The 12811-nt window shown below is 37.6% G+C and overlaps 3 protein-coding genes across 3 annotated transcripts; 2 read left to right on the top strand and 1 right to left on the bottom strand.

Moving 5' to 3' along the window:
- LOC105958453 (aspartyl protease family protein 1-like) lies at positions 1-5448 on the bottom strand. The gene is made up of 9 exons (XM_012982456.2): positions 5130-5448; positions 3867-4002; positions 2386-2615; positions 1557-1784; positions 1334-1469; positions 1118-1191; positions 609-705; positions 241-301; positions 1-80 (listed from the first exon to the last, which is right to left on the bottom strand). The coding sequence occupies exons 1-9, from the start codon at positions 5438-5440 to the stop codon at positions 1-3; spliced, it is 1353 nt and encodes a 450-aa protein (XP_012837910.2). The 5' UTR covers positions 5441-5448.
- A 1568-nt stretch (positions 5449-7016) lies between these two features.
- LOC105977118 (uncharacterized) lies at positions 7017-12649 on the top strand. The gene is made up of 2 exons (XM_013002392.2): positions 7017-9843; positions 10417-12649. Exons 1-2 carry the CDS (start codon positions 8515-8517, stop codon positions 12613-12615), a joined length of 3528 nt encoding a protein of 1175 aa, XP_012857846.2. The 5' UTR covers positions 7017-8514; the 3' UTR covers positions 12616-12649.
- Positions 7367-8417, top strand: LOC105971262 (uncharacterized). Its single transcript, XM_012996110.2, has 2 exons — positions 7367-8244; positions 8324-8417. Exons 1-2 carry the CDS (start codon positions 7367-7369, stop codon positions 8415-8417), a joined length of 972 nt encoding a protein of 323 aa, XP_012851564.2.
- Positions 12650-12811: the final 162 nt, after the last annotated feature.

Below are 12811 nucleotides of genomic sequence, written 5' to 3' on the forward strand. Positions count from 1 at the left end.
CTACTCACAGTCCGATTCTTTCCAGCCCAAAACCATATCCTCCCGATCAAAGACAAGCCGGTACCCCGTCATAAAGTTTTCTGCGAAGAAAAGATCAATGTATATATTAATGTGGTTTACTAACCCAATTTTTTTTAATTAGTAACATTTTATTGAAGTTAATGCAATTTAAAAAACAATTTAAGGAAACAACTACTGAAAATAAAAGCAAACAATTGATACATGGGGTCCAATACTCACGTCCAATGACGTTAATACCCTCGCTTTTGATAATAGCCAAACAATATACATATCCATCTACCTGCATATGAATAGAAAATCTTAGCACTTCTATTTTGGGTAAATTACAATCACCCTTGGTAAGGTCTATTTACAAAAAGACTTATAAATGTTTTAGAATTACATCAAACTCCTTGTAATTTGTAAATTTCTTACATTAACACCCTTTTGTAGGGGTGGGTGTAAGAAATTTATAAACTTTAGGGGTTGGATGTAATTTATCAAAAAGAATGAGTTTTTTCGTAATCAAACTTTACCACATGGAGGTGGTTGTAATTTATCCTTTTTTTTTTGTTAAAATTGAATTTTCTCAACTGAAAAATACTCACCTCCCGAAACTGAATCGTCGGTGCAGTGACATTAAATTGGTTTCCACCTTTCATGGTGAAGGTCAAGTTTGGGGTTGTATACATAGATTGATTTGCACTGCATGGAAACATATATAAATCATGAGGCAAAAATGAATATGATTAAAAAAAAAAAATGGGAACAATATAATTTTCATCCCTCAAGTTTGCACCAATTTCACATTTGGTCCCTCTATGTTCACAAAAAATACATTTGATCCCTCATGTTTCAAAAATTCAACATTTTTAGCCATCTCCGTCAATTTCCCATTAAAACTAACGGAATCAAGTGTGTGCCCGTCACTGCCTTAAGTAACGGATTAATAGTAAATTAACGCAAATGACCATAAGTGTTAAATTATCGAAATATAAGGGACCAAATATGTTTTTTGTGAACATGAAGAACTAAAGTGAAATTGGTGCAAACTTGAGGGATGGAAACTGTAATTTCCCCTTAAAAAAATATATCAGCTCTTAGAAATTAAAAGTACCGGAGTACATAGCAATGGTCAAAAGCAGCGTCAGCTGGATAGTGATAACGTTTCTCGGTAATGCGAGAATTGAACTGCATAAGAGGAAAGTCGAATCAGATTTCTGGCTAAAAAATAAACTTTATCTATGTTGAATGACCACCTCAACCAAAAGCTTAAGGTATTACTGAAATGTATCATTGAATATTACTATCTTCGATAATATATGTAACTTACATTGTTCACGAAAAACGAGTAAGCTGGATCGGTCAAGTGTGTAACCGCGGTGCCGGTGTTGAAATTTGCGGTGAATTCAAGATTTGTCACATTATTACCCACACCAATTTGTATCACAGTTATATTATATGTTCGGCTGCCACATAAAGCAAGGGAAGATTAATAAAGATGAAAAAATAAAACAAAAGAAAAAAAGCAAAAGAAAGACTACTCTTGCAATTACTTTGATTTTTGAACATTGAAGGGAGTTGTTTTTTGTTCCGGGCTCCCTTTATCTCCAAATTCGATTCTACCAAAATATTCGTCGGAGAAACACATGGAGAAAGAATTTGCGGTAACACTTTTGCTAGCTAAAATGCTAGGAACGGATATACCGCCCATACCAAGTCCGAATACACCATTAATTCCACCACCGCTTTCCAAGAAATAACCCGTTTGATTCTTTCCACATCTGAAACAAAATATATATGCATTAAATTTAATTGTGGAACAAATTATTAATATTAGTAAAAGTATATAATTTTTTCGAGTTTGTTAGACTGCCAAAAAAATCTCGTGTTATTAATATTAGTAAAAACCTTTCAACCATACATCTTTGAAGTACACAACCCTCTAAAGGATGAGTCTTTAGGGGTAATTTCCTAAAAATCATCATAAGTGAAGTTTTTGGTAATCTGTATATATAAAAGAAAGAAACGGACAACAATCCTAATAATCATTAGTTTTTAATTATTTATTTTTACATTTTTTTCTTTCTTATCTCATAGAACGGTTTTGCACTTCCTTTGTTATTACTCTCTTTGTTAATGACATCTTCATAATTTTTTTTATTAAATCTATACTACTTTTCTGATTTTTGCTTTTTAAGAAACATTTTTTTTACTTAATGTATTTATTATAGAGCGGCAATATGCAATTATAAAATGGATAAATCATATATTTATAGCATTTCGAGAATGTATGATTTATTTATATATGTAAATGTACCATATGTATCCGAGGTGTGCTAAATGCAATAAACCAATAACTCCAGAGAAAAAAAAAGTACCCACCCGAATGTAACCGAGACATCAACGGGGTCTTGTGGATTGGTATCTGAACCCAAATGCAAGACATCGTCGACTAATATTCCTGTACTCGAGGAAGCCCCGTATAATTGTTGGTATACACAAGTATTAGACCTGGCCAAGCACGTTCTTGTGGGTCCACATAGTGTGCTATTGCACGGAAGTGGCGAGCTAGTTGTCGAATTACTTGGACTGTATATACTTAGTTCGAATCTCTGTAGCATTGAAATTAAATAACTAACAATTGGAGATAAAAAAAAAATTAGGGCAAAAAAAATAATAGCGCTTATTTCCATTTCGTTTTGGAGGAGTAACTTATGAGTCAATGTAATGTTTGTATACATTCTGGAAGTAGACGGAAAACAGTGTAGCAGCCAAATATTTAGAATAATTATGTTTAGAGGTTTTGAAATTTTGTTTATTTTTTGAAAATTAATATTGTGACATTGTTTTATATGTTTAGCTTCTTTTTTTCCCCTTTTTGACGGCGGAATATTTTACAAAATTTAGAAAATTTCACTAAATTTGACACTCGAAAGGTGGACGTGTAAGCAAATTCATAGTTGAGGGGTGATTGTAATTATCCAAACAAGAGGGGTTTTTTCGTAATTTGACCTTACCTCAGGGGTGGCTGTAACTTACCATTTAAGCTAAAGTATGTTTTTTTTTCTTCAGATTTTGATCATTTTATTCGGGTTTCGGGTTTCGGGTTTTCAAAAAACTTTTATTTGATTTTCATGAATAATAGCACATACATTTTTGTTCGTTTAATTAATTTTATTCCGTATTTGTTTTTCTAATCAACTAAATGTTAAATTTGATTTAATTATTTTAAAATCGTAGAAATCACGATCAAGGGCATATGTTACTGCGGTTTATAGATGACTTGAAATAGACACGACCACGGGCCGGTTCGGGCCGGTTCATACCGGTTCACGGTTCACTTTTTCCTGAACCGGAACCGGCCCGTAATATGCACGGTTCGGCGGGCCGGGTTGGCCCGCCGGTTCGGGCCGGTTCCGGGTCTATCCGGGCCGTTCCGGCTCGGCCCGGAAAATTTGAATTTATTTATTTATTTATTTTGAAATATTTGATGAATAAGTAAATTATAGGAAAAATTGGGGTGTGAGGTTATTTATAGGAAAAATTGGGGGGGAAAAAAATTCAAAAAAAAAGCAAATAACCGCCGGTTCACCCGGGCCGGTTCACTCGGGCCGGTTCGGGCGCCGTTATTTGCATTTTTTTTTGAATTTTTTGTTTTTTTTTTTAAATCCGGGTGAACCGCCGGCCCGGCCCGGCGGTTCACGGTTCACCATTTCATAGAACCGAGGACGATGGGTCGGTTCACCGGTCAACGAGTTGGGCCGGGTCGTCAACGGGCCGGTTCGGGCCGGTTCCGGACCCAAAACCGGCCCATGGCCGTGTCTAACTTGAAACACTAACTAACGAAAAATGAAGGTACTTACCGTTTCGTCGGTCATGTTGAAGTAACGTGGACAAGTTTTACAATCACATGGCACCCAGAATAGGTCACTGTTGGTGTCAAGTGCGACGAGAAACGACGAAGCAGGAGTACCCACTTTAACAATTGAATAGTGCAAGCTGTAAATAAGCACGGTCGCAACGTTAAAGTAAAAACAATGTACACCAGATTCTATTACAATTTAAAAAAGGTCATTTTATTGATCTAGTTTAAGCCGTTTTTTTTTTTCTGGTTCGCAAATAAGTTCATCCGTTCAACAACATGTATTACAAAACAAAAGCAATCATAATATTTATGACAAATCTTACCAACACTCGTTTTAAACCCAATTCATTATTCTTAACCCTAAATTAATTCTAATTTTGACCCCTAAACTCGATTTTGACTTTTTTCCATTTATTTCAATTGAACGTCATTGAGCTGTTGACAATCCCCTTTTATATTTTACATTTGTTTGTATTCTTTTCTTCTTTTGCTTTATTGACCGGTCATTAATATAATGTCTAACACAGTGCAGTAATATTATTTCCTGTTTAATTTATTTGGGTTGTGTCGATCGATCAACATAATAATGTTAATTTTGTTACCCTGTGTTACACAAAAATATTATTGTGTTACCTTATGTTACACAATAATATTACTTGGTAAGAATAATTATCTAAAATTTCATATACAACTAAACATCTATAAATTAATACAGTCGGGACTAATGAAATTATATTAGTTTAGCAAAATATTAAATTAACGAACTATTAATTGAGTAGGTTATTACTGAGCCTGGACCAGAAAATACTATTATTTAATCGAAGTTATTAATTTATTGAGTATTAATTTATCGAGGTTCTACTGTATGAATAGTATTTAAATCCCTAATAAATTATTATACAAAAGAATTTGTAATATAATTTAGACACTCAAATGTATAGAACCCCTAATTGTTGATTGTTTCTTTTAGAGACTCTAAACTTCTATCGAGTCTCTACGTGGATTTCCAAATCAGAATTTAGAGACACAATTTGCTTACATCATTGACGTTTCCCTAAGATTTACATGTACATACTTTTGAAATTAAATATTAAAGCATTTAATTTTTAATGAAACAAGAATAAAATTGATTTTGCAAATATCAAAACCTGATTATCATTCAAAACGAAGCTAATGATAATCAATTAAAAAAAAAAAAAAACTTTTACAAACACAAAAAGACAAGCAAAAAAAAAATGAAAAAAAATAGGACAAAACTTACTATCCAAGAGCCCACATGTTGTAAGTCTCGTTGCCACCAATACCAACGAAAGTTAGGATGGGGGTGGAGGCGGCAGCGAGGCGGCGGCCCTTGAAGAGCTGATCACGGTGGACCATGGCGGTGTAATAGTCAACCGTACCCTTCTCCGGCAACCCATCCACATTCAAGAATTGCTTGACGGTGTCTGAATATCTGTGGTGTATATCCAATCCAAATGTCCCGAATGCTTCGCTGATGTTCGCGTTAATCCAACACGTAAACGCAACTAGCATCAAACAACTCCCAAATACTGAATTCTTAAAACACATCATTATTTACTTTATTTGGACCCAAAAAAAAAATTAAAAAATCAAGAGAATTTTTTAAGTGAATAGATCCAATCAGTAAACACAAAGATGGGTCAATGGAGGGAGAATGCAAATTGTTGAAAGATAATGCAAGACACGTAAAACATATTGTGAAATTATAAGGGAAAAAAAGTCGTGCGCATTTCATGTCTCTATTGTTTAATATGTGTCTCCATCTCCATGTTAGATAAGCTGAATAATTACACTTTTGTCCCTATACTTGTCACCTAAAATGATTTTAATCTTGAAACTTATAAGTTCACTAAATTAGTCGTCAATCTTATCACATTTTGACACTTTTAATTTGACCGTCAACTTTTTCAGTTAACTTGGACGGAAATGTCACGCGCGCCTTACATGACGTCCAACCAGCTGGAAGCCTGGAACACACCCAGTCCACATGGAAGCTTCCCCCAACTTCTATTCTCTAAATCCCTAATTGCCTCTAAAATCATTGCAACGAAGATCCAACCCCATATTCCCCTTTCTAATACTCAAATTGAGGTGATTTGATACATCATCGTGATCGTTCAACCCTAATTTCACAAATTTTGAAATGTTTGTGGAGTTGGAACATCACGATCGTGCATTAATAATCTTTGATTTTGGAAAATTTCTCCAAGTTGCAATCTCTAACCTTTGAATCTGGTAATTTCGCAAGTTGCAGTTTATATTTCATTTCAAGTTATTTGTTGTAGCATAAAAGATGAGTAGAGCTCTGATGGTGGTGGTTTTGGTTTCAGCTCCGGGTTTACATTGGTGCCCTGGTGGTGGTGGGTTTTCCCCCCTTTATTTTGCCACTGATGTTGCAAGATTGAAGTGTGTTATGTGTAGGAGTGAAGATAAATGGACGTCATTTGTTTTTTTCTTTTTCTGGTTTTGCATAGGCCAATTTTCTTGTTCTTTTTTAGAAGATGTGGTGGAAGGCAGCGAAAAGTGGTGAAGGAAAATGCAGGTTTAGGCTTGGGGAGAAATTGAAAAAGGGAATCAAATTTCAAACCACTAACATAAATTAGGCATTAAATATTTGGATGAGAGAAGAGGTAAGTAATGAGGTGGAAGGAGATTAGTTTCAGCTCATTTGTATGGTCCCAAGTGGATATCACGTGAGGCGAGCATGACAATTTCATCTAACTTAAGGAAAATTACAGTTTATGTTCCTAAACTTTACCAATAAAATGATTTATATTCTCAAAAATTTTCATCCACGAAATATGTCATCAAACTTGTCATTTTTTAACAATTTATGTGCTGCCGTCAACTCCGTCAATCAACTTGGACAGAAATATCATGTGTGGCGCACGTGAAGTCAATATGACTGTTAAATTTCGATATGACTGACACCCCGAGATGATGTGGCCGAAAAAAATGACATGGAGTGACATGTGGTTCTCTCCCTCTATTTCAATTTTAAAATTTCAAATTTGTCATTAAAATCCCCAATTTTGCATTCCCCCTATTTCATTGAACCGAATGCAGAACCCCCAATAGATATAAATTATAATTGAAAGAATTCAATGACATCAAATTCATGTAAATTGTGAGAGGCAATCCCTTCTCTCATCATGAGAGGCATATCTTGATTCTTCTTCTTCCTCACGCTCAAGCAGTCAATCTATACACACACCGTGGAATTTTCTTTTTTAGTTACCAGTAGATCGGATCGTATGCTTTAATTTGTGCAGGATTTTAGTCATATTTGGTTTTCTATAGGGTTCCTTTGTATTTCTTTCTTTATTGGGTGTCTTACGTTATACTTTCTTTTTTGTATTTTCAATCCTTAACCTATTTTTCTCCCGCTCTTACCCTCTCAGATCTGAATTTCTCTCGCCGCCGCACTGATTCGCATCTCTCTGTTCATTGTGTCTCATCTATCTCATCTCAACGCATATGGAGGGTTTATCAGAATCCATGGCCAAAAACCTCTCTCTAACGACAGATGAAGAGGAAGGTATCGTAGTCGACAACCAGACACTGCCGGATAGGGTGTTAAATCGGGGCTACCAACTCATTGGTCGAATCGTAACTTCCAGGGAGATTTCGGCACATACCATCAAGGCTAACGTGCTTCGAATTCTCCAACCAGTAAAGGCATGTGACGTCAAATCCCTTGGGCCGAACAGATTTATATTGTGCTTTGAACATCGTCTGGATTATAATCACGCGAAAAATGGGTGTCCATGGTTGATGGACAAAAACGCTTGTTTACTCCAAGATCTCGAGCCAGATTCCGACCCTACAACGATGGACATCTATCTGATGAACATAATTATACGGATTCACAATCTTCCGATATCCAAAAGAACAGTACCTATGGTAAATCAGATTGGAAGCAAAGTTGGCGATGTGGTAGAGATCCTGAACTCTAAGCAACTAGAGTTTCATCAATACGTGAGGGTCAAGGTCAGGATAGATGTCAACAAATGTCTGAAGCGAGGGATGAACTTGCATAACCTTGACGGGACAAAAAATTGGATAGCCTTCACATACGAAAGGCTGCCCAATTTTTGTTTTCTTTGTGGGCTAATTGGACATGCTGAGAATCGGTGCCCTATACGATACGAAGACAATTTCATTGATCCCGGTGAACAACTCCCTTATGGAATGTGGATGAAAGCGACGAGCCTGCCAGAGAGTGATCACTCGAGAGTGCCGCTGAAAAGTGTGAATGAGAAAAGTATTGGTGGGACAGATTTTCTAGCACAACCTACACAAAGGGGAACAAATATTTTTCAGTTTGGCACTCGGAAAGAAAGTACTAATCACAGGTTGGACCTGGGGCAGAATAAGGAGAACGAAATTGGTTTTAACTGGGACGATAGTACTTTGTTTACTCATTCGATCCAGCTCCATGCAAGTGACAACAATGGCCAACCTAATCGACGACAAGTCAAAATATCAAGCAAGAACAGGAAAAAAAAGGCTGAAGAAGCGGGTATAAGGGAAGTAGAGAGAGTAGGAAAACGACAGCAGCTGGAGTTACATGACGAGGGTTATAGCTCAACGGCGGAGACTGCATCGCAGTCCCGCCGAAATCAATGAGTTGCATATTCTGGAATTGTCAAGGGCTCGGGGCTCCCTTGACAATTCATACGCTCGGGGATATTCTCCGAGATCATCGGCCCCTGCTGGTGTTTCTCTCGGAAACGAGGGCAACACACCAATTAATTGATAAAGTAAAGAACAAATGGAATCTCAATGGGGTGAGTGTGGACAAGATTGGCAATTCTGGCGGTCTAGCATTAATGTGGCAAAAAGATATTGATGTAAGGTTAATTAGTTATTCGAACAACCATATTGATGCAGAGGTTTATGAGAGGAACCACAACAGCAAATGGCGAGTAACTGGATTTTACGGCTATCCGGAATATGATCGAAAATACTTATCATGGGAACTCATTCGTAATTTAAGAGACCATCGCACTATGCCGTGGTTATTGGGTGGGGATTTCAACGAAATACTGAGCAATAGTGAGAAAACCGGGGGCAATGCAAGGCTGCCAGCTTCTATTCGGGCTTTTCGTAATACTTTGGAAGATTGCAGCTTGTCTGATTTAGGTTTTGAAGGCTCGCCTTTCACGTGGTCGAACAATAGACAAGCCCCGGATACAGTTAGGTGTAGATTAGACAGATGTTGTGCAAATAATGGTTGGATTTCACTTTTCCCCCGCGCAAGTGTCTATCATTTGAATTACTCTGGATCAGACCATTTGCCAATAAAAGCTATACTTCGTGACTCAAAAAATGTCCAAACTTTGCGGAAGAAGAGACCATTCAGATTCGAAGCTACCTGGTTTAGAAGAGATGATTGTGAGGATATCATTAACCAATATTGGGCTAATAATCAGTGTATTGATCCGATCGAGGATCTTCTCTGGAAAAATAATGAGTGTCGTATTGCTTTGATCAATTGGAGCAAAAATACACTAAGGCAGCCTCAGGTTCACATCAAATCTCTCCACAAAAAAATTCGTGAGCTGCAAGAAGCCGATCAAACCGAAGCTAGAAAGGAGGAAATTTCTAAACTCCGGGCTGCACTGGAGAAAGCCTATGAGGATAATGACATGTATTGGCGTCAGAGAAGTAAGATTCAATGGATACGGGAAGGGGATCGGAATACTCGGTTTTTTCACTCCAAAGCTACTATTAGGAACCGAACTAACAGAATGTCCAAGCTGAAAGATAATGAGGGTTGTTGGAAGGACAAAGAAGCGGATATCGAACACATTATCACAGAACATTTTGAGCAGATTTTCAAATCCACTAATCCTAGAGAAGATGAGATAGATGAGGTGCTGGAGAACATTGAGACGAGAGTTACCGGAAGCGCGAGTCAACTTCTGTCTATGCCTTTCACTTCGGATGAGGTAACCCGAGCCATTGCCCAAATGGCTCCTCTGAAATCCCCTGGTCCCGATGGGTTACCCGTTATTTTCTATACTAAATACTGGCATATTTTAGGGTCTAATGTTTTATCTTGTGTATTAGATTTTTTGAATAATCGAAAGCTTCCTTCTGCCTTGAATTTTACTTATATTGTCTTGATTCCTAAGGTGAAAACACCTGAAAAAATCTCTGAGTATAGACCGATTAGCCTATGCAATGTCATTTATAAATTTGGTTCTAAGGTATTGGCTAATCGGCTTAAATTAGTTCTCAATGATTTGATCTCTCCCACACAATCTGCTTTTGTCCCAAAAAGACTTATCACAGATAATGTTCTTGTAGCTTTCGAGATCAATCATTTTATTAAACTCAGCTCTAAGAGAAAGACAAATTACATGGCTTTAAAACTGGACATTAGCAAAGCATACGATCGGATTGAATGGTCTTTTCTTAAAAAAATTCTCCTTCGCTTTGGCATCCCTACTGTTTTTGTTGATCTCATAATGCTTTGTGTTTCTACTGTCTCATTTTCTTTCTTGTTTAATGGTGCACAGTTTGGATCCGTTCTTCCCTCCAGAGGGCTTCGACAGGGAGATCCTTTATCTCCCTATTTATTTATTTGTTGTGCTGAAGCTTTGATAGCTATGGTTTCAAAAGCAGTGGAAAGAGGCGATTTTAAAGGTGTTCATGTGGCCCCGACAGCTCCCGTGGTATCCAATTTGTGCTTTGCCGATGATACCCTCATTTTCGGTGAAGCTACTGAGTCATATGCAGCAAACTTAAAGGAAATCTTGGCTACATATGCGAGAGTATCTGGACAAGAAATTAATTTTGAGAAATCTACAATGATGTTTAGTCCATCGACTTCTCAGGAGATAAAGAATTCAATTCACCAGCTTCTCGGATTTCAAGTGGTGGAACAGCATGACAAATACTTGGGCATGCCTGCTACTATGGGCAAAACCAAAAAAGAGATCTTCTCCTTCTTGCGTGATCGTGTTTGGTCCAAGATTAACGGTTGGGGGGAAAAACAATTATCAAAGGCTGGGAAAGAAGTTTTAATCAAGGCGGTATTACAGGCAATACCTTCATATATTATGAGTTGTTTCTTGCTACCAAACGGTCTTCTTCTAGAAATTGAATCGGTCATCCGACGGTTTTGGTGGGGGTCGGGAGCGAACAGAGGATTGGCATGGACATCGTGGAAGGAGTTGTGTCGATCTAAGGATCAAGGTGGGCTTGGTTTTAGAGATATGCGGACTTTCAATATTGCACTTCTTGTAAAACAAGCGTGGAGAGTTTTAACTAACCCGGATCTACTTCTTTCAAAAATTATCTCCGCTAAATACTTTCCACATGGCTATTTATTATCGGCGGATCTGGGGTCGCGTCCATCTGCAACATGGAGGAGTATTTGGACCGTAATCCCGTATTTGAAGATGGGCATCCGTAGAAGAATTGGCAATGGGGCGGATACTTCTATTTGGTCGGATCCTTGGTTACGAGATGGTGGTAAACTCGTGGTTTTCACAAGACGTCCAATTCACTCGGGGTTCCCTAATAGAGTCTCGGATATTATCGAACCAGAATCAGGCGAATGGGATTTAAAAATTTTACACGAAGTCTTTTGGCCGGTGGATGTTGAACGTATATTGGCTGTCCCGGTGGGAAGTGTTATGGCAAAAGATAGGTGGATATGGCATTTCTCTAAGCACGGTAACTTCACGGTTAGATCTTGCTATCACCACATTCTTTCTTGCGCTATGACTATGGTAAGTCGTCGAAGAAATGAGTCTGGTTCGTATAGTGGAGTACAGCAACAAAACTGGAAATATATTTGGCAACTCCCAATCCCACCAAAAATTCGCATGTTCCTTTGGCGACTGAAATCTAATATCATTCCAACCAATGCAGAATTATTTCGACGAAAAATCAGTTCATCGCCCCTTTGCAGCACGTGTCACATTGAAGAAGAAACTCCCCTACATGTCATTCTAAAATGCAGGGGTATGGAGAAGGTGTGGCGGAGTCACCCATTTGATACATTGGAAAGCCACAACTATTCATCAATATGGAACTGGACTAGAAAATTGAAGCAATCACTTGATGAGGAAAATTTCAATATTGCAATGGTGGTTGCATGGAAGGCTTGGGACAACAGGAATCGAGCTATGAAAGATGAAGAGGTTATTAAGTCATGTGATTTGGTCAGTTGGTGCCGCCATTTTTTAGCAGCTTATAAATCTGCACAAATTTGCCCAAATTCGAGGATGCGGGATATACACCCTAGTGTTTGGAAACCACCCCCTAGTAATGTGGTTAAATTAAATTTTGATGTTGCATTTCCAAATGGGGAAAGTTTCTTTTCGGTGGGAATGGTTGCTCGGGATAGTTATGGTTCTTGTCTCGGTTGGAAAGTAACACGCATACAGGGAAATCTTCAACCTGTGGAAGGAGAAGCATTGGCGGCGTTGAAGACGATCTCTATGGCCAAATCGATGGGCTTAACAAATATTATACTTGAAGGCGATTGCCTCCAAGTGATAAATGCACTCAACAACAGGGAGTGGGAATTCTCATCGTTCGGAGCGTTTGTGGAGGAATGCCTCAACATTGGTGAAAGTTTTGATTCTTGTTCGTTTAATTTTGTTAAGAGACAGGGAAACTTGTTAGCTCACTGTATTGCTCAAATTTCATGTACTGTTTCTATGGAGAGTATTGATCTCCCGTTGCATTTAGCGAATATCGCTTAATAAAATTCCCTTTTATTGTCAAAAAAAAAAAAAATTCATGTAAATTAGTAAAGAAAATACTAAATCAGAAATTTACAGATATGGTTTGATAAAAACTTGTGTAAATAAATGTTTTGCAGCGGAAATTAAATAACGCACATTTAAAATCATTATCGTTATGTATATAACTTGTGGATGTGCCTTTTCAGGCCAAAAA

The sequence above is a fragment of the Erythranthe guttata genome, chromosome 14 (assembly GCF_056151865.1).
Source record: "Erythranthe guttata isolate IM_541 chromosome 14, IM_541, whole genome shotgun sequence".
Lineage (NCBI taxonomy): Eukaryota > Viridiplantae > Streptophyta > Magnoliopsida > Lamiales > Phrymaceae > Erythranthe > Erythranthe guttata.